The sequence below is a fragment of the Lissotriton vulgaris genome, unplaced genomic scaffold, assembly GCF_964263255.1.
Source record: "Lissotriton vulgaris unplaced genomic scaffold, aLisVul1.2 SCAFFOLD_2515, whole genome shotgun sequence".
NCBI classification, from domain to species: domain Eukaryota; kingdom Metazoa; phylum Chordata; class Amphibia; order Caudata; family Salamandridae; genus Lissotriton; species Lissotriton vulgaris.
The window spans coordinates 168,456-189,210 of NW_028247158.1; the positions used below are offsets into that span (position 1 = coordinate 168,456).

The window sequence follows — 20,755 nt, forward strand, 5'->3', positions numbered from 1 at the left end:
TCTGTTCCTCTGGCCAGGGCTGCTGGGTGCTGAGGTGTTCGGGGGTTTTCGTCAGCCGAAACACATGTGGTAGAGGGGGCCTGCACACAGAAGTTGCAGCCAGAGTGGACAAGTTCACTGTGGACAAACCCAAGGTGGGCTTTGTTTCTGGAGGGGTTAAGGAGGCACGCTGGCACTGCAGTCCCACTTCAACTTAGGATAGGGGGCACAGGCGCAATGGTGCTTTACAGCGCTAGGTTTGCGGCAGTCCGGAGTCCTCACAATCCTTCTGGAGTGCATGCAGAATGCAGGGAAGCAGCTCCGGTATTCCACTGTATTTCCTAGGTCTTTGTTGAAGGCAGGCAGTCCTCCCAGGCTTTTGGAGGTACAGCAGCTGCAGGAGGAGACTACAATGGTGCCAGTTTGTCAGGAACAGCAGACAGGCCGACAGGGTTGGCGCCAATTCAGTTGCCTCCCCACATTTCTTGCTCTCCATGGATCTTTGGTGTCCTTATTAGGGCAGCAGGAATCGGATTTCCTGGTGCCAAGGGCTCCTCTAAATACTAGAATTAGGGCTGTTAGGGGAGAGTAGGGTAGTATGCCAATTCACATGCCAAAGGCGGTAGGCTCTTTGAAACTGCCTGCCTTGTAATTCATATTTACTAGCATTCCTAGAGATGGGGTACAACACCTCCTTCGAGAGCAGGCATTGTTCCGGAGAACGTAGAACTCTCACCCCTGGGAGTCAGAAACACGTCTATGGTGGCAGGATGGACTGGAACAGTCAGCCAGCATACTAGAGGGCTGGTAAGTTTAAAGGGGTACCTCTAAGGTACACTCTACGTACATGTATTAATAAATCCATCACTGGAATCAGTGTGGGTTTATTTATAAAAGGGGTTTGATACAAAACACCATATATTTCAGTGAAGCAATTATGTCGCAGGGGAACTCATTTGGACCAGTGCCCAGTACATACCTTAAGGTGGCTTCATTGTTCACTTGCAATATCCAGTCACAAAACTAGACACCATGGGCATGGCTTGGAGCATCAAGATGGCGGTCGCACTCTAAGACTGCTCCGGACCACGCCGTCATCTGCTCCGAATCCCAAGGCCCACCAGCACACTAAACAATATCTTTCACCTCCTGTCCTAGTCCGGCAGTAACAGCAGTGAAATCAGGCCCCGAAAAGACCCTTCTGTGCAGTAATTCATCCGGGGGGCGGCTCGGAGGTCACGGAGGACCAGGGACAAAATAGCGGCACCGTGATCCAGGCCCAGGATGAAGCAGACCGAAGAAGATGGCGGTGCGCGCCCTGTGGCACAGAGAGGCTGCGTTGATACACCGGACCTCTCCCACGAGGCTAGAGGAAGAGGCGACACATAGGGTGGCAGGGAGCACCAGTGGAATCCCTCACCCAACACAAGAAAGGCGGTGAGTGCAACCCCCAGGACTGTTGTGGCGGGGCAGGCCCAATGTCATGCCGAATCCGAACTGGGGCCGCGGGGCAACCACACAATCGCGCGGGTGGCCTCTGACCTCTGCGCGAACCTCAGTTTAGAAAATAAACTGACAGCTTGCAAGAAAGATAATCAAGGGATACGGATCGGGCCTCTCCCCTCTGGCGCCGGCGTGGACTTGTGGGAGATGCGGAAGAGGCCTGGGACACATCATCTAGAGATCAGTCTGTCCCGTTAGGAGAAAAGAGAGCCCTGCGGACGCCTCGAGGAGGCGAGAACAATGCAGGCCCTCAATGGCTAATCTTGACGAAGAGGCCCACTGTGAGAGATTTCTCCGACACGGCACCCTCTTGACAGACGGGCAATGGGCACAGAATGTGAGGCCCGAGGCCGGATAATACATTAGGCCCAGCGAGGAGCGAGACCCAGGTTGAGGACGCAGAGTGGCCTCGGAGCAACTCAGGAGGGCATCTGGCCCCCACCTTGGAAAAAGAAATAAGTGGCTGAATGGGCCCCTTACCCTCCCTGGAGTGGAACGGGCTTGAAAGAAGAGTGGAGGGTGACCCGGACACAGTGCCCCAAATCGACTGAATGGGTAAGGACCAAAGCAGGCCTTGGGCAGGCTGGGGGCATAGGCCGCCCAAAATGCAGGGAGAACAACCACCTGGCAGAAGAGTGACCCGGGCCGAGGGAGAGAGGGCGACCTGGGACTGCAAGCAGAGAAAGAAGTGGTGAGGACACCAACCTAGAGCCCCCCCCTCCGGGACCACGTCCATCTAGAGAGATACCATAGCCCTTAAGGCATGGAGGTCGCCCACCCGGCGTGGGGACTGGGGAGGTGAGGTCAAGCGAGGGTACAGCAAACCACATCCGGGCGTCGCGCCCCCCCCCTCCCCCCTCATCCCCCCCCCTCCTCCGGGAGCAGAGGATCTATGGGAGCACCAGTGGGATAAGGCTGCCCTCCTGAACAGATACGGAGATCTGAAGGCAGGGGTCTGGAAACTCTGGGAACCTGCCAGAGCAGCACCGAACCAACGGGAACCCACGGGTGGGGCTGGTGGGCAGCCGGTCACCCCCAGCCACAAAGGGGTCCCAGGTCCACACAGAAAAGTCCCCCGTCTGAAACAGAGCAGCGGCGGTCGGTGCAGGTGAGGCCCAAGAAAAAAACAAGCTCCTGACCCAGAAGACTTCAGAGGGGAACCCCCCCCCCTGGCGCTCACAGGGGTGGCTGACGTGGGAGCCTGGTCGCGCCCAACTGGGTAAATGGATGGTGCATCCCGGGATCCCCACCGCGAGCCATAGGGGATCCTGAAGGTATACCCTCCAGAATAGGGCCGTGAGAGTACGCATGCCCGGGCAGCATCGGTCCAAGGCAGCCAACCGGGCAATGCAGTTTTTCCTGCGACCAGCTTGCAACACGCCTTAAGACAGTTCTGGACTTCTGATCAATAGTCAGACTTGCGGCACTGTAGCACCTTAGAAGTGGCACAGGGCCTAATTCCCAACCTCCATGGGGAAAGAGAGAGGCGCGAAACCACCCAAGACAAAAACCCGGATGGATCAATGCACTACAAACGGGGCCGGATACCCCAAAACAATCAACGAGAAAGCCCCCCTCCTCCCAGAAGAAGACCTTAATGCAATTTTTCAGGCTATACGCTCCTCGCAGGCCTCCGTGGAAAATAAAATAGGCGAGTTATGAGTGGCTATGACCCTCGTACAGCAAGATCTCTGCAACGCCACTGCCCATATATCGGAAGCCAAATCCCTCATCTCTACAGTAGAAGATGACGTGCACCAAGTGAAGGAACAGCGCAAACAATTCCAATCCCACACAAAGGGGATGCACAGGAGAGCTGAGGATGCAGAAAACCGCTCGAGGCACAATAACCTTCGCCTAGAGGCTTTCCCGAAGGAGAAGAACAGGGAAAAGCAGTGACTTTCATCAAGACCTGGATCAAATCATGGACGCCTGGGAGCGAATTATCGTCATGCTTTGCTGTGGAACGGGCCCAATCAGGCACTTGCACCCAAACCACCACCAGGAGAGCCCCACACCGACCGATCATTGCAAGGATTCTCATCTTTAAAGATAGAGACGCAATCCTGCAAGCAGCCCACTCTCAGGCAACCCTGACCTACCAAGGACACAAAATCATTGTCTACCCGGATTACACCAGGGAAGTACAGGCCCAGCGGGGTCCTATGCAGAAGTCAAGCAGAAACTGTGTGCGCCTAGTCTTCAATACATACTACTCTTCCCTGCTAACCTCAAGCAATCATCTGAGGTGGCCTGGACTTGGCTAACTGAAGAACGCCCGCTCAGATCTCAGGTGGGGCCTTTCCTCCTGCCCCCCTGTCCAGGGCAACGGCACTGCGAGCTCTGGGTCCCAGATGCGACACAACGGTTCCTGTAGGGGTCGAGGTGCCCGGAGAGAAGTGTTTACCTCACCCACTGTTATCCCCCATAACTTTGGTGCGCCGTCTGGGTCTTCCGCCGCAATGACCCCACAGCGGAGCCGGTCTATTGAGCGGATAACAGCCGAGGGATGCTCTCTAACACCTCTGGACGTCTGGTCGGTGGACACGACCTTTCCCGCAATCCGACAATATAACGGCATCTGATCAGAAAGCAAGTCCAAACACTTAGGGAAGAACTCTCCCCAATGAAATATCTGACTGGACTGTCAAGTAGAGCTGGTGTGGTCAGCAAGAATCCATAATGGAGACAAACACAATCTGATGCATGGAGGGGTCCATCAAGCAGCTCCCACACTTACCTTTCAAGTTGTTTTTTTTTTGTAACTATTGTTACTAGGGCGACAGATGCTTCCTTTCCGGAAGTATAGGGTGAGGTGGTGGTTGGGGGCAGGGTGTGGGACTGTGGTCTCTAGTTCTGTGCTAATTATGTTAGACAGCAGCAGCACCCAATTTCTCACAATAAACTCATGCACACACGGCACTCACGACAAAAGACTAGGCCTCTTCTTACATCGTACCATTGACCAACTCAGCCACCAGGACAGTCAAATCACTGGGCCATCATTATCCCACTCACAGACCATGACCTCAGCAAAATATAGGGTGGGAGCCCCCTGCGAATCCTCTCCTGGAACGTCAATGAGCTGCTCGACAAGGTGAAGATTACGGCGGTCCAGAGAGAAGCCCAGAGATACGCCTGACGCCCTCCTGCTTCAAGAAATACATCTCATGGGTAACCACTACCCCTTTCCCGCGAGACATGGATTCAATAGTATCTGGCATTCTGGGTTTGAGAGAGGTTCACGTGTGGTGGCAATCCTACTTCGGCACACCCTTCCCTTTGTACCCACTAATGTAATCAGACCCTCAAGGCAGCTTTGTGGCCCTAGTGGGGACCTTGGGAGGAGAGGCAGTCAACTTGGTGTCAATATAGATGACCCCGGCAACCCAGACAGCCACCCTGAACGGGACCAGCGACAATATATCCTCCCTGCCGCTAGGCCGGACAGTGATAGGGGCGACTTTAATGCGGTCATGCAATCAGGCATAGACATCACAGGCACACCTTCCCAGTGCAGGACACTACAGGCTAGGAGGATGACAGAGTGGGCAGCAAAGTTAGGCCTAAGTGACGTTTGGAGGACATGGAACCCCAGAACACTACACTAAACTATACCAACACCTCCACGACACACCCCACTCACGCATGTATTGATATTGTCTTCATGCCGGCCCCAGTCTGCTGTGACTTCATGGACATTAGCATCCTCCCTCGTGGCATATCGGACCAATCTCACCTTCACTGCCGAATGGGAGGCCCCTTGGAAACGCCGTGCCCCACTTAGAGGCTGTACAACTGGTTTCTTCGAAACAACACATTTCGGGCGACAATCGGGGAAGAACTCCAACAATACTTTCTCGCTAACCAAAATACAGTCCCCTACCCGGGCACACACTGGGAGGCTGGCAAAGCCACAATTCGAGGCTTCACCATGGGACAACTTAAGGCCAAACGCTCAGCACTAGAAAACCACCTTACCATCCCAGAAGCCCAGGCGATCTGCTTGGAGCAGGCCTTACCCGAATCTGAGGGAGACTTGACAACTTGTGCTCTTGAGAGATAAAATAAAACTATTGCTCGAATCGGAGAAACTAATGTGGAGGTACTCAGTAGCCCGCGTATATGGCTGGGGAGACAAAAACGGAAGATACTTTTAGACTGGGCATTTATATGTGATCGTTTTATCAAAACTTTTTTTAAAGGAAAGGATGTTTTAGTTTGAGCAGGAAAAGGAAAAACGCTTACTGCATTCTGGTTTCATCTGGTGCCCTCGGTCCGCCGCGGTTTTCAGTTTGTTGCGGAGTGGCTTCCAGACCCTCTCCCCCCCCCCCCCCACCCCCAACCCAACCCAACCCAACCCCTCCTCCCTCACACCTCAGGTGTTCGGGTGGGAGGAGCATAGCGTGCTGATCTCTTACGGCCAGCAATATATTCCACATGATGAGCAGGACACGCAGCGGGCGAGTGTAGAGGGGCTTGCCTCAAACGCTTGTTATCCTGTTTTTAAGTATCTTGTAATGATTCAAACTACTTTGCTGCTAGTTCTGCCTTTTGCTTTTTAACAGGGCATTTTAGACGGGGCATTTATATGCGATTGTTTTACCAAAACTTTTAAAAAGGATGTTTTAGAGTTTGAGCAGGAAAAACTCTTACTGCATTCTGGTTTCATCTGGTGCCCCCGGTCCGCCACGGTTTTCCCGTTCGTTGCTGAAGGGCTTCCAGACACACACCCCCCAGGTTTGCGGCGGGAGGAGCACGCGCGCTGATCTCTTCCGGCCAGCAATATATTCCACATGCTGAGGCAGATGCGCAGCTGTCACGCCTAAGGCAAGCCCGTCTGTCCCCTTCCGCTTCACAAAAGCGTCCAGAAATGCTGGTTGTGATCCAAAGAACTGCTATTCCAGAGATTAATTATTGTTGTTTAACCTGCAAGTTAGTGACTGTCATCATCACCTGCATGTAGATAAAATACTAGGCTTAGGCACATACTTAAAATGCCGCTGAGAACTTAGATATGAAGCCAGTACCACACTTACCCTCGACCAAGTCCATAAAGTAAACCCAACTATGTACCTTAGACCATTACACTGTGGCCTGGTGAATGTTAGGTCATTAGGAAAACATGCCCTGCGTATATATGATTTAATTTTATATTATAACCTAGATGGCCTCTTAATCACATAGACATGGCTAAAGGACTGGTCCAACCCAGACCTTGTACAATCCCTTCCTCCAAAATATACTAGATCTAGAAGAGATAGACCTGTACAGAGAGGGGGGCCTAGCAATTATTGACAGGGACACTTTAAAATGTTCAACGTTTGATATCACAGAGATTAAGGGAGCAAAAAGTCTAGGCTTCCGTCTACAATTAGCTAGCTCAGTGGTATTTGCAGGAGCCTTGATCTATCAGCCAGCAGGGACCAGCCTTAATTTTCTAGACACCCTTGGTGAAAGTCTCAGTGCCTTGATAGTTAGGTACTCAAACTTCACCATATTAGGGGATTTTAACCTTCACTTGGAAGCAGATAACTGCTCAACTACAAAAAACGTTATAGAAACAATAGAAACGTTAGGACTCAAGCAGCTGATAACAACGTCAACACATAAGACTGGGCATACCCTGGATGGAATTTGTACTAATTCCAACAATGTCACAGTGACCGCTCCGGCTACACTAACCTGGTCTGACCACAAGCTCATCCCTTTCGCGATTGGAGGTACCACCATTTATACAGAAAAATTGAATAAAATGTTAATGATCCCTAATCTGCACACCTTGGCAGAATTCGGTAAGCCCATTGAAACAGGGGATCCTTCGCTTGACACGAATATATTTAATGACATGGATGGCCGCACTAGCCAATAAATTGGCACCAGTGGCCACACTCCGCAGAGCCTCCCTGGGTAAAACCTCGGTTCCCTTGTTCACCCCTCCGCTAAAAGAGCTACAAGGCAGATGAAGAAAACTTGAGCGGAAATGGAGGAACTATAATAACAAAGAGCTTATCATCTTCAGAGCAGCCCCTAAAGACTATCATATGAATATCAAATGTTAAAAGAAAGTTCACTACACCAACCTTATTAAGCAGGCAGCGTCTGAGCAAAAATACATTTTTAAATTGTTGAATTCTTTACTCATCCTAAAATGCTCGATCAGGAAATCTCACGGTGACAAAAACTATGTGACCAGATCGCGGACTACTTTGACAAAAAGGTTGGAGACTTTAAAAAGGATTTTAAATTAACGGATACCCTATCAACAGAAAGGTTAGATCAGGATCTAGAAAATAGACAGATGCAAAACCACTTTAGGGAGATCACCCTTGAACAGTCCAGACATGCTATCATCACAGTAAATCAGGTTCTCCATGCGATCCCTGCCCCCGAAGATCTTACATGCACTTATCGATACCATTAATCCAATAATCAATCAGATCATAAACTCCTCACTAAGGCAAGCTTTAGTACCGGATAGTTGGAAAACTGCCTCTGTTAAACCACTCCAAAAGAAACACCTCCCAGATCCACCTTGTCCAATCTTAGACCCATCTCTTTACTGTCCTGCTTAAGTAAAATAAGGAGAAGCTAGTAAACCGACAACTAAATGCTTTCTCCTACAAAACATCATGTTACACCCCAGGAAATCAGGAATTAGGGCCAGGCATTCAACTGAGTCAGCCCTGCTACTCCCTTTGGAGACACTAAAATTCGCATTTGATCAAGGAAAGGTGGCAGTGCTGATTCTGTTGGATCTCTCTGCCGCATTTGACACTGTCTCCCATGTTATCTTGGGTGAACAGTTAATAAGAGTGGGGATCTCGCATAAAGCGTTGGCTTGGCTAACATCTTTCTTGGGGAACAGAAGACAAAGAGTAACACTCTACAATTGCATATCAACAGAGAAGTAGCTTCTCTCGGGTTCCAGGTTTTCAGTCTTTTCTTAAACATGGATTCCATTTGTGCGATTCTCAGTTGATGGGTAGGTAGTTCCATGCTTTTGTTCCCAGGACTGCCATTGACTTTCCTCCTCTGGGCATCAGACGGAAAAGGGGGTGCTAATAAATTTTCTGTGAAGGATCTCAAAATGCGTACAGGCACAAAGGTGTGACATCACTACTGGGTAACTCTGATACTTTGTAACCCGGAACGATGCAAAAGCAAAACAGAGCAACCTTAATATTACTACACGGTAGTAGGTGATCAGGGCTTGATGAATGCAACAAAATAAAAATAAAAAAGCAACACATTTCGTTTTAATATGGCATATGGACGTTTCTATTTGTCTAATAAAGTTACTGGGCACAATGGAAACGATTTCATGTTTTCTAACTCACATGAAATGTTCTAATCTACCCTGATATAGGCGCTGAAAACAGAGATTCCGAACTGCCTATACCATGCTACTGGGGATGCCTTTCCCAAGAGAGTCCACAGTTTATGCTAAACCGCTCCTATTCTCTAATACTAGGAGGCGCTATATAAAAAGCATAAACAAATAAATACATTAAAAAATATTTAGTGTCTGTCTCTCGGAGCCGGCAGGACACGAATAGAGTGGGTGGGTCTGCGGAGTCTCGTCTTCGTCAAATGCAGCTCTAGATATTGTTAACGTCCTGCCAGGAACATACCGGGGTGGCAGAGACACTTGGTTTTTCACTTCCTTCGTAATTGCACAGAGAAGTATCTCTGAGGATGAAGCCGGGAATCTCCTCGAGTGAGGGACGGGCAGCCCCGAGTGAGGGACGGGCAGGCCCGAATGACTTCCCCCAAGTACAGATCCCCGATTCCTACAATCCCCTGTGTCTTCGGTACCTACTTAAGTTAGACGGTTACACTTATTTGTATTTATTTTTAGGATACAGATAGTTTGCAGCATGTTAAGGCACTGGTAAGGCAGGGCTGAATGAAGCTTATGTTGTTAGCACAGTACAGACAGCCGATGTTTGTGCGAGATTGTAGATTATTCTAAGGCGTTTGTCCGCTTTAAATGGCATTTATAGAACGCTTCCTACCCCTGACGAGGTGCTAGAAGCCTGCAAAAAGCCCACCTTGCCTCCAGCTCTTCCACATTAGGTGTTCACTGCGAGTCTGCCCTCAGTACCAGCTCGGTGAACCCTGATCTAGGTGCTGGAAACAGAGTTTCCAAACTACCTTTCCCATGCTACTGTGGATGCCTTTCTCAAGAGAGTCCTTATGCTTCGCGGTTTATGCTAAAGCGCTCCTATTCCCTAGTACTAGGAGGTGCTATATAAAAACCGTAAGCAAATAAATACATAAAAAAAAACTTTAGTGTCTATCTGCAGTGCCGGTGCAGGACACAAAGTGGGTGGGTCTGCAGAGTCTCGTCTGCGTCAAATGCAGCTCTAGTATTATCGGTTTCCTGTCAGGAACATACCGGGGGGGGGCAGTTTCCTTGCCAAATACATACCAAAGGATGGGGGCGAGGACACTTGGTTTTTCACATCCTTCGTATTTACAGAGAAGTATCTTGGAGGATGAAGCCAGGAATCTCCTCGAATGAGGGACGGGTAGCCCCCGAGTGAGGGACGGGCAGCCCCCGAGTGAGGGACGGGCAGCCCCTGAGTGAGGGACGGGCAGCCCCCGAGTGAGGGACGGGCAGTCCCTGAGGGAAGGTCAGCCCCAAAGTGAGGAAGGGCAGCCCCCAAATGACTTCCCCCAAGTACAGCTCCCTATTGAGCGGTGGGGGGTGCTGAACAGAGACTGCGGAGACTGCAGTGGAAGAGGCTGAAAAGAGGGGAACTAATACAAGGCAGTAAACAAACATGCAAGCAAAAGGAGTAAAAAAAGCCAGATTCTCATTTCAAATTGCTTGAGCCTAGGCAAATATTTTTTTTCACTGAGTCACCTTTTTCTTTATCATCATATAGGAGAGCACCTTCAAATATGTGAGTTCATCAGGTCTGCTGCACAAACAAATCTTAAGTTTGACTTCATTTACTAAACATTTGTTCAATGTATAATAAAATTCTAGTCCACGGAGGAGAGTGCTTGCCTCTTATTTCACTAATAGCATTGTCAGAGGGACTTAAAGATGGAGATTAAAAAAAGCAGAGTCAGTGGAAAACTCCACTACGGAACGGAAGAGTCGTACAAGTTTAGGGCAGAAAGTCATTTGTGCAGTTATGAAGCGTTACATGGTGGAGAGACGGGGTGCAGGTGGAGCCCCACAGGCTGAGACGAGTCAGGCAGAGGCAAAGGGGAGATGTGTATATAAGAGCTGCCTAAAGGGAGAGGCGGGGCGGAGTCACACGGATGGTGGGGTTGGATGACGTCCGAGCTAGGAGAGATGCACCACAGAGCTCCAGAGAGGCCTGTGTGAAGGAGTGGTGAAGGTCTGCAGGGGACTCGAAGCCTCATCCGCTCTTTCCTTTGTTTGGTGCTTTCTTAAAGCACCTTCACTGGGAGGAAGCGAGAGACGCTTGCAAGCCTGAACCCACTTAAAAAGAAATTTGCTTTCAGCTCCCGTCAACCCCAATCCCGAGACTGCTCTCCCTCTCACCCCCCTTCCTTTAACCTTATTAAACTGAGATAGGTGCACAGCGGCGGGCCACCATCGGCTGGGAGTGAGCCCAAGTGGTCCCCCAGGGGCCCTTCACAAGCACCAGCGAGCGAAAGTTGTGCCACCTCAGGTGTAGGTAGTTTATCCAGTCCGGTACTTATTTATTGCAGTATGTATGATGCATGCAGTTGTAATGCTTTCTCACTAGCAATACCGGATTCCAAGGCCAGGTACACACAAAAAAACAAGGAGGCACTGCAGAAGCTCTATCCCGCAGGCAAAACGCGGTGGGATGCGAGGAATGCAGCTGCAGCGTCCCGCGAGTGGTGCGTGTGCACTGTAAGGAAGACAAGCGCGGCCAAGAAAGTAAAAACGAGCTTTGTAATATGAGCCACAACAGATGGCATCCTGCGCGTCGCTGCTCACTCCCACAAGATGGAGGCCGTGGGAGGAAACATTTACTGGAAAAGGTGGGACATGCACCCGACTTTGGGCAATTGCGTGCTTTCATTTTTGAAAGTCACAAGCAATGGCCAATCACTTCAGTTTTTCAGCAAACTCGTGTATGTGGCTTTTTTTAGCCACACGCCCGAGTTTCCTGAAAAGTTGAAGTGATTCCAAGAGGTCATTTTCTAGAGCAACGCATGCGCACTGTGCTAGGCTCGACCTAAAAAGGGGCAACAAGTGGGTGGAACCCTGCAACAAAAGCCCAGTTTCCTGCTCCTCACAAGGGGCCTTTCAGGCTTCAAGAAATCTACTTGCCCATTTACTATGGCGAGTCAAATTATATAAGTGAGCTATTTTTAGGGCCAACTGAACCATTCTGGCGAGAGCTCGAGCTGGCAAAGACCAAGTGTTCTGTTCATTCAGGAAATTAATGAGCAATAAAGATACCTTTAAATCTCGTTTTATCTTGTCGCATTTGTGTTCGATCAAAGACAGAGGGCAAATGGCAGCTAATATCTTTCTTAAAAATTGCTGCTTATTTTATGCTGGAGAGTAGGGTTTACTTTTGTTACTCTGACTGCAAAGCTAGAGGATTTTGTAAATTTAACTGTCTAAAACTCCGGCCTGGCGCGCAACATTCAAGCTTGTAAACGAACTGCACAAATATTTCAAAATACATTCCAATAGTTATGAAATCATTATTTTGTAATTCTGAAGACAATGGAAGCAAATATTTTCATAGGACCAAACCAAATCTTACTCAGTGATGGACAAATGATAAATATTTGCTATACGCTAGTTAGTTTTAATCAGTAAAACTGTATGGCACTGGAAAAGTTTGTGGCCACTTCAATATAGAATGTCTATCAGTAAAAGAAAGCTCGCTACCGCACCATGCGTTAGTAAAAATTTTAATTAAAATTAAGCTTTAAATAAGAATTGAGTAACATTCATGCACCCCCTCTGATGACAATGCTATTAGTGAAATAAGAGGCAAGTAGGGAATCATGTGCACTCTACTCCGTGGACTAGAATTTTATTATACATGGAACAAATGTTTAGTATATTAAATCAAACTTAAGATTTGTTTGTGCATCAGACATGATGAACTCACATATTTGAAGGTGCTCTCCTATGTGATGATAAAGAAAAAGGTGACTCAGTGAAATAAAATATTTGCCTAGGCTCACGCTATTTGAAACGAGAATAAGTGTCAAGTGCATTAGAGTAAGATTATTTAAATAGTTAGACCTGCAGGGCTAGCAACATCTTTCTGACTTTACTCAGATTTAGGTCTTAACTTATGTGACATGGCTTAAAGAGCAACACCTTTGGAGTGGTAGGGGAACAGAAGCATCCCTATGAATTGACAAATTTTAATGATCTATTAGTTTTACAGCTTTAAACTATGTAATGTGGGCTGACTTTACTATACAAGTATAACGTATTTTAGATTCAATGCTCTGGGCAGTACATTAAAACTGCTGGACGTAAACATTAATTAGACAAAGGCAAAAACAGATGATTTTTTCCAAAAGCTCCTATGTACTTTTAATAGAGCTATAGTACACATTAATTAATAGCTACAAGATGAACAGTATGAATTGGTAGCAAACACAATACGAAGTAAAATCAACAAAGCAAACTACTTTTCTGTGACGCAAATACTGCATTTACCTACGTTTCTCCGACAACGCTGTTATGCAGAATTTGTTGTACTGAATGTAGAGGTCATTCTCTTATGATTCAGTTGTGTCAATGTGGAACAACTGTATTGCTTTAATAATTGCGACTTTAGTATACATGCCCTTAATACATTTTATATAATATGGTTCTATTTTGATAATTATATGGAATTACAGTACACTTCAGGCTTGATTACAGTTTGTTTCATAGTTCATCTTTACTACCTTAAGCCTTCCATTTTCTTTTTTGTACGTCAAAAAGCAGCAATGTAGTTTACATTTAAAATGTTATGGTAAAGAAAGTCACTTGGTCTGTACTGGCACCACTTAAGCATTTTCAATTTTCTGTCCACTAGTTAAGGAAAATAAGTAGATGCATACTGAGTGTGAAATTCTAGAGTCTGAATAGCAAGACTATATTTTCTTGCCTCAATTACCCAACCCTCTGCATAAATCATTCTCATAAGCCTGGCAATCACATGAATATACATCTCCACCTAAAAATACTGAAATGCATTTGCCAATCAGGCAAGGGCTTACCTTTCTGTAAGCATCACAGACTAGGATCATTTCTTGCAGAAGCCGACCATCTGGAGTTGTTTTTGGAACAATTTCCCAAAAAACAAGCAGAAGTTTTTTGATGGTGTGATCTTGCAGAGGCAGCACAAAGCGAATGATCGTCATCAGAAGGCCTGGGAGCTTCTCTCCATTAAGGATCATTGTGATGACTTTCTTCAGAGCTTCTGTCTTTGACTTTACATCTCCCTTTTCTGTTGTTAGGAAAAAGGATGCCAAAATTAGTTCACTAAAAATGCACAAAACAATAATATGCAGAAACACACAAGTAAGCATTAAGTTTTCAACTCTTCTTTTGCTTTGGACAGCAGCAAACTATGTCATGTAATCAACTTTATTACTTTAAAGTACACTTCTGAGAAACCCAGAGTAATTTATTTTAAAAAAAAACAATAAAAAACCTGCATTTCAATAATGGTATCCAGGCAGTCATCCATGACAGTCTCTTTTATGCTAGTGGCAAAGTGAAGTATTTGATTTGTGCTGCCAATTTTCCTTAAATAACTATGTACAATAGAAACCTATCGAAATTTTAACAAGTTGCATAATTTTACTTATGCCTAGTCTAGTAATCACAGAGCAATCAGGTTTCATGTTTATGTTTGCTTGTTTCCTAAATTGCAGCTGTCACCCCACTGGAGTATCATGGCGCTAAACACAGGTCAAACATGTTTCTAGCTGCATCTACTGAAAATCGGCGATAAATATCTAAAGACACCCATGTATTAAGATTCTTCTTAAAACTAAAAAAAAAAAATCTCCTTTTTTTGAGTACATCTGGAAGATAATTCTACATCTGGGGGACAACAACAGAGAAAGCTCTTCCCTCTATGGTCTTTCAACGAAATCCAAGTGTCACAAGGTTCTGACGGAGTTGATGTCAGGTTCAGCGTAGGGTAATACAGCATAAAGCAAGATCTCATAGAGCTGTGACTGGGTGAGTGAATTACTTTGTGTACCAAACATAATACCTTGAATACAATTATTTTTTTCATTGGCAGCCAGTGAAGTTTGGCCTACACCCTGGATATATGGTAGCTACACAGAGTGCCGTTCACCAGCTTAGCTGCAACATCTTAGAACAGTTGTGTCAGAAAGGCTGGTACTCAATCAGGTGTTAATGGAGCATGGATACTCATCTGTTAGTGTCTCAAGGTGCTGAGGGTAGAGGGGGGCTGCTGATAAGTCTGGATGTGGAGGTTCAGTTGTAGAGCCAGTTCTTGAGGTCATTCATGAACTGCGTCAATGACACTGATTGCCCGAGGTGGAGGAGCAGGGTGTTCCAGGTCTTGGCGGCGAGGTAGGGGAAGGATCTTCCGCTAGTTCTGGTCTTGTGGATCCGTGGGATGAAGGCCAGGGCAAGTTGGACGGAATGCAGTGGTCTGGCCGGTGTGTGGAAGGTGAGGCGGTGGTTCAGATATTCTGGTCCCTCGTCATGGAGAGATTTGTAGGCATGTGTGGGGAGCTTGGAGGGGATTCTCTTGTTGATAGGGAGCCAGTGGAGTTGTCGGAGGTGTTGTGTCACGTGGCTGTGGAGGGGGACTTCAAGGACCAGTCTGGCTGCGGCATTTTATACATGGTGTAGTTTCCGGAGCCGTTTCTGGGTGATGCTGATGTAGAGTGCGTTGCTGTAGTCCAGTCTACTGGTGAGGTAGTGTGTGGGTGACCGTCTGTCTGGATTCTGTGGGGATCCATCTGAAAATCTTTCGAATCAGGCAGAGTGTGTGGAAACAGGATGAGGATCCTGCGTTGATTTGGCGGTTCATTGAGAGCGAGGAGTCCAGTATGATGCCATGGTTGCGCGCTTGGTCCGATGGGGTGAGAGGGCTTCCTAGTGCAGTGGGCCACCAGGAGTCATCCCATGCTGAAGGGATGGGTCCTAGGAGGAGTACTTCGGTTTGCCCGAGTTGAGCTTGAGGCACCTGGCTTGCATCCAGGCAGTGACTGTCTTCATTTCGTTGTGAAAGTGGATTATGGTGGTTGTGGGTTCATTGGTGAGTGAGATAATCAGCTGGGTGTTGTCAGAGCGTAGGAGATTATGTGGAGTCTGTGGCTTATGACAATGGCTGCGAGGGGAGCCATGTAGATGTTGGAGAGGGTGGGGGATCAGGGAGGAGTCCTGGGATTACTCTGCAGCTATTTTCTGTAGGTTCTGAGAGGAACGGGGGGTAGTCTGACTTGCAGTGTTTGAGCGATCAGAAAGGAGTGGATCCAGTCCAGTACTTTATGGTGGATGCGGGTGCATGGAGTTTGGTGATTAGGGTGCGGTGGGAGGCTGTGTCGGAGGCGGCTGAGAGGTAAAAAAGGATGAGGGCTGAGGTTTCTCCCTGGACGAGGAGATAGCAAATGTCATCAGTGGTGGCAAAGAGTGCGGTCTTGGTGCTGTGGTTGCTTCAGAAACCCAACTGGGAAGTGGACAGGCAAGGATCCAATAGGTCTCCTGAGGGGATGCTCTTCACTGTCTTGAGTATGTTGCCTGTGGTAAGCGGAGTCCAGTTGAGTACAATCTGTTGGGGTGTGGCGTGGTTGCATGTGGGATTGGGCGCATTGGCGGGGTCTTGGGTGCTGAAGCCACCGTAGATCTGCCTGATCTTGTGGTGGAAGAAGGTGCAGAGTTTTTCTCAGAGGTCTTGGGAGGATGGGACGTCTGTGGTCTAACTGTTGGGTCAGGCGAATGCCTTGACGATGGCAAAGAGTTCTTTGCTGTATTGTGAGTTTGCATTTATTCTGTCTTTGAAGGCCTTTTTCATTGTAGTTTTGAAAAGAATTTTGGTGTGCATTGATGGCGGATTTGATGGTTGCGTGGGTTTCTGAGGTTGTTTTGTTCCTCCATCTCTTCTCGGGTCATCGGCAGGTGGTTCTGGACTTGTGAAGGGCGGTAATGAACCAGCTTGGAGTGTTGCTTGCCTGGTGTCTTCTTGAGGGGTGCCAGAGTGTTAATGCAGTAGGAGATCCAACATTGAAGATTATGAGCTGTGGAGTTGGCGTCAGTTCGTGTTGGAGGCGTGGTCGTGCCGAGGAGGTCGAGGAGTAGTTCTGCGGTAGGGTGAGGTGGGGAGGGGTGATGAGGGCATGGTGTACGGTGGGCTTGACGATGCAGAGATGTACACAGTGGTGGTCGGTCCAGAGGAGCTCGGTGATGTGGCTGTAGGTGATGTTCCCGCTGGCAGAGAAACGAGGTTGAGCATCTGTCCAGATGTGTGGGTCGGTGCAGTCACTAGCTGCTTGAGTCGAATGTTGGCAAGGTTCTCCAGTAGCGAGTCGGTGTTCTGGTCGCTGGGGTTGTCTAGGTGGGAGTTGAAGTCCCTGAGTAGGATGTGCTCGGTGGAAGCAAGGGCCTGGGGTGCGATGAGGTCTACAATGGAGTCTGTGAACGGCGAGCAGCAGCTGGGGTGTTGGTCTGGATCTGGAAGTGGACGTGTTCCATGGTTGTCGTTGGGTGGTTCGAGTGCTTGGTCAGTCAGAGGTTTTCCTGAGAAAGACCGCGATGCCTCTTCTCCTGGTCGGTCGGTGCAGTACTTGCAGGTAATTTTGTTGCCGTCCAGGATGGCGGTTGTGATGTTCAGTCCAGAACAGGGGTTGGTCCAGGTTTCCGTGAAGGCGATGTCGGGAAAGGCAGCCTCGAGGAGATCCCAGATTTCTGTGGCGTATTTGTGGAGGGATCGCACATTTATCGCAGTTGAGCCAGTCAGGTGCGCTGATGGTCGGCTGAGAGGTGAGAGGAGCTGGCATGTTGGTGTGGGTGAAAGCGTGATTGCAGTTCCGGCAGGTGAAGGGTAATGCCAATAAATGGAGATATAGTAATTGAAACGAGATTAAATAGAGGAATTTAGAATTGTGACCTTTGAGATAGTGTAAATGAGTATAACACTGGTTTAAAACAGAGTAATTGAAACAGGACTAAACCACTGCTGATATTGGTTCTTTTACGGTAATGCCACATCAATATTGATGTCCAAGATCCTTACTACTGGAACAGCAGAAGGTAAAGGATCAAAACTAGGTGGCCAGAAGCTTGCAGAGGCAACAGGTTTCGAAAGGGCCAAGATCAGTCTTTAGTTTGTTTAGTTTAAGAGGATTAGAGTTCATCCATAGCTGTACCTTTAACAAGCAATCTCATGTAGTATGGTTGTTGCCCTGATGTTATCTTTAAAACTTGCAATATTTTGAGTGTCGTCGGCATACAAAATACATTTCAACCAAACAACCCAATCAAGTGGGCCAAAAGAGTTAGGTCAAATTGAAAGGAATTGGAGAAAGGATAGAATCCTGGAGGAGGCCAACGCTACTGGAACAAGAACTGTCTTACCAGAGTTGGGGATGAGGGGTGCCGAAGGAAGTAAAACAAAATCTACAAATTGAGTGGAAAGGTAGGACATTTTAGCTCCAAGTGGCACTGAGCACTGCGTGCCACATCCAAGAAGGCCACTATGCTGGAGAAGTAGTGAAGCACAGCGGGCCGATGAGAAAGATGATGATGATTCAGAAGAGGGAGTGGTGATGGACAGAGTATCTGAATTAAGCAGAACACTCCTACCCAGTCAGCAGATCAGGGCTTGATCCATCACAGTTTTTTAGCTCACTGCACCATCCCAGCTCAGAACCTGGCTACATGCAAATTAGTCTGTCCCTGGCCCAGTGCATCATGGGAACAGGGCAGACCAAACTACCAAGTCAATTCTTTTACTGGAAAGGAAACAAGCTTCCGGGGACCGGTTTCTGACATTACAGCCGTCTTCGGCCCGGCTTGCTTGAATCCTGATGGTGCAGTGAGCAAGGGACTCATGTCTGAGCATACCCTTCCACGCTTGTGGTGGACAAAACGATTCAGAAAAGGGGTGGTGATGGACAGAGTATCTGAATTAAGCAGAACACTCCTACCCAGTCAACAGATCAGGGCTTGATCAATCACTGTTTTTTAGCTCACTGCACTATCCCAGCTCAGAACCTGGCTACATGCAAATTAGTCTGTCCTTGGCCCAGTGCATCATGGGCCAGGGACAGACTAATTTGTGAGCTAAAAAACGGTGATGGATCAAGCCCTGATCTGTTGACTGGGTAGGAGTGTTCTGCTTAATTCAGATACTCTGTCCATCGCCACCCCCTTTTCTGAATCGAGAAAGATGATGAGGCACAATTTACATCAAGCTCACAGTAGGGATCTCAGCAGAGACCTGTAGCTGAGCGGCACCGGAGGATAGCACAACAACGCGCCAGGAGAGAATACCCACACAATGTATGAGTTAGATGCATCAGCACACAACCCAATCAGCAAACTTGGGGGGGGGGGGGGGAGGGGGGGGGGGGGGAAGGGAATAAAATATGCAGATGAAATCAGTATCAATAAAAGACATGCTAAGTGCCCAGAAGCCTGACAATCCAAACTCAGTCGGATACCGTCCAGTCATTGCACACTCATTTCCAAGTCAGAAAGCTTGAATCTCCAGACTCCAGCAACCAAAGAGAAAACCACAAACTTTTATTAAAATTTTGCAAAGAGATTATGGCTTTGCATCAAGCCTACAACAAATCTCTCTCAGATCGTGATCACTATGTACAACTAGATTTTGCACTGCAATAGGTCTCGCATTTACGTGCGTTTGAGCGATCGACATTGCAAATAGCAATACCTTTTATTTTTGTTTTCATTTTTAAAACAGAAATAAAAGGCATTGTCATTTACAATACCAATAGCTTAAACTTACGTAAATGTGAGACCGACTTTATTGCAAATGCTTGTTTAAGGGTAGGCAGTGGTCCGTCCGACCACTGCCTGCTCTTAAAAAATATTTCACATACATTCACAAGTCGCAAACCCCATGTTGCGAGGTGGTGATAGGTTAGCGACTCAAAATAGGATTTGTACATGGGGTAGACCTATTTTACGTCGCAAACGAGCAGATTTCCCGTTTGAACTGCAAAAAAAGGTCGTACATCTGGCCCTTAGTCCCTAACCCAACTCCTGTGAGCGAGCCATGTCTGCTCACCCACAGTTGCCTTAGGAAAGCCAAAGTATTGTATTGTATTGTATTGTATTGTATTTGTATTTATTCCGATTAGTTCTTGCTTATATCTTTCTACTGTATTGATGTGTGTGGGAAGTTTATGAATATTTAGTTACTAATATATAAACTAAAATGAGTCATGAAGTTCAGCTGAGCTGATAAAATAGGAAAGAATCGGAACGGAGTACAGACATATGTCTAAGGGCTACAATAAATATTTTACTTTCATATCTGCAGTAATTTGTTATCGGTATTTTCACTCAACAGGCCTACTGAATATGAGTTGGGACCACCATCAAGCAGAGTATCCTTTTACAACCCCAAACTGGCAGACTTCATTTTAAAGCAGTTGAATGAATAAATCAGTTGTCGTTCAATGCACTATTGTGCAGACCATGTTTTAAGCGGACATTCATAGGATTGAAAGCAAAGCCCATTTTGGGGAGTAACGTAAGTGTGACAAACAAATCAAGACACTTTAATTGGTGAATCACAAATGATAAATATTTACTGAAACCCGATGTCCACACTTTATCACTTGTGTACAATGTAGTTTTATCAGTAAGGTAAGGTATGCGCACATTTAGTGGCCTTCTCAAGCAGGCTCCGCGTGAACACCTCACCGCTAGCACAGCAAACGTCTGCACGTGTCAGCCAGCATGGGCAGTAAGGGTCTCTGCTGTCAATCATCCAGAGAGGGGCACCAGGGCCCGCAGAGGAGACAAACCACTGGCAGCCACACAGGTTATGCTGTGCGAGGGGGGCCCAGGCCGGCCTCGGCACAGCACTGCCTTAGAGCTGCAGAGGGACAGGGTAAACAAAGTACAATATGCATGATCACTCTGTTCTGCGATTGAAACGCACTTTGCAACCCTTGCTGCAGCCCCCCTCCAGCTCAGTGTGACCATGTAACCACTGAGCACTCCCCAGTCTCCAGGCCCAACCCCTTCACTCCACTCCATGCCAGAGGAAATGCCCATAAGCTCTCGCCATGTAACCACTGCAGCTCCGCCACCCCGTGCCAGAGGAAATGC

General features: G+C 47.6%; 1 protein-coding gene across 1 annotated transcript in view; it reads right to left on the reverse strand.

Moving 5' to 3' along the window:
• Window positions 1-20,755, reverse strand: part of COPB1 (coat protein complex I subunit beta 1) — a 212,668-nt gene that overhangs the window by 167,391 nt on the left and 24,522 nt on the right. Inside the window, exon 3 of the mRNA XM_086949640.1 lies at window positions 13,681-13,910. Within this exon, the coding sequence (XP_086805766.1) occupies window positions 13,681-13,910 (230 nt within the window). The remainder of the gene's footprint in view (window positions 1-13,680; window positions 13,911-20,755) is intronic.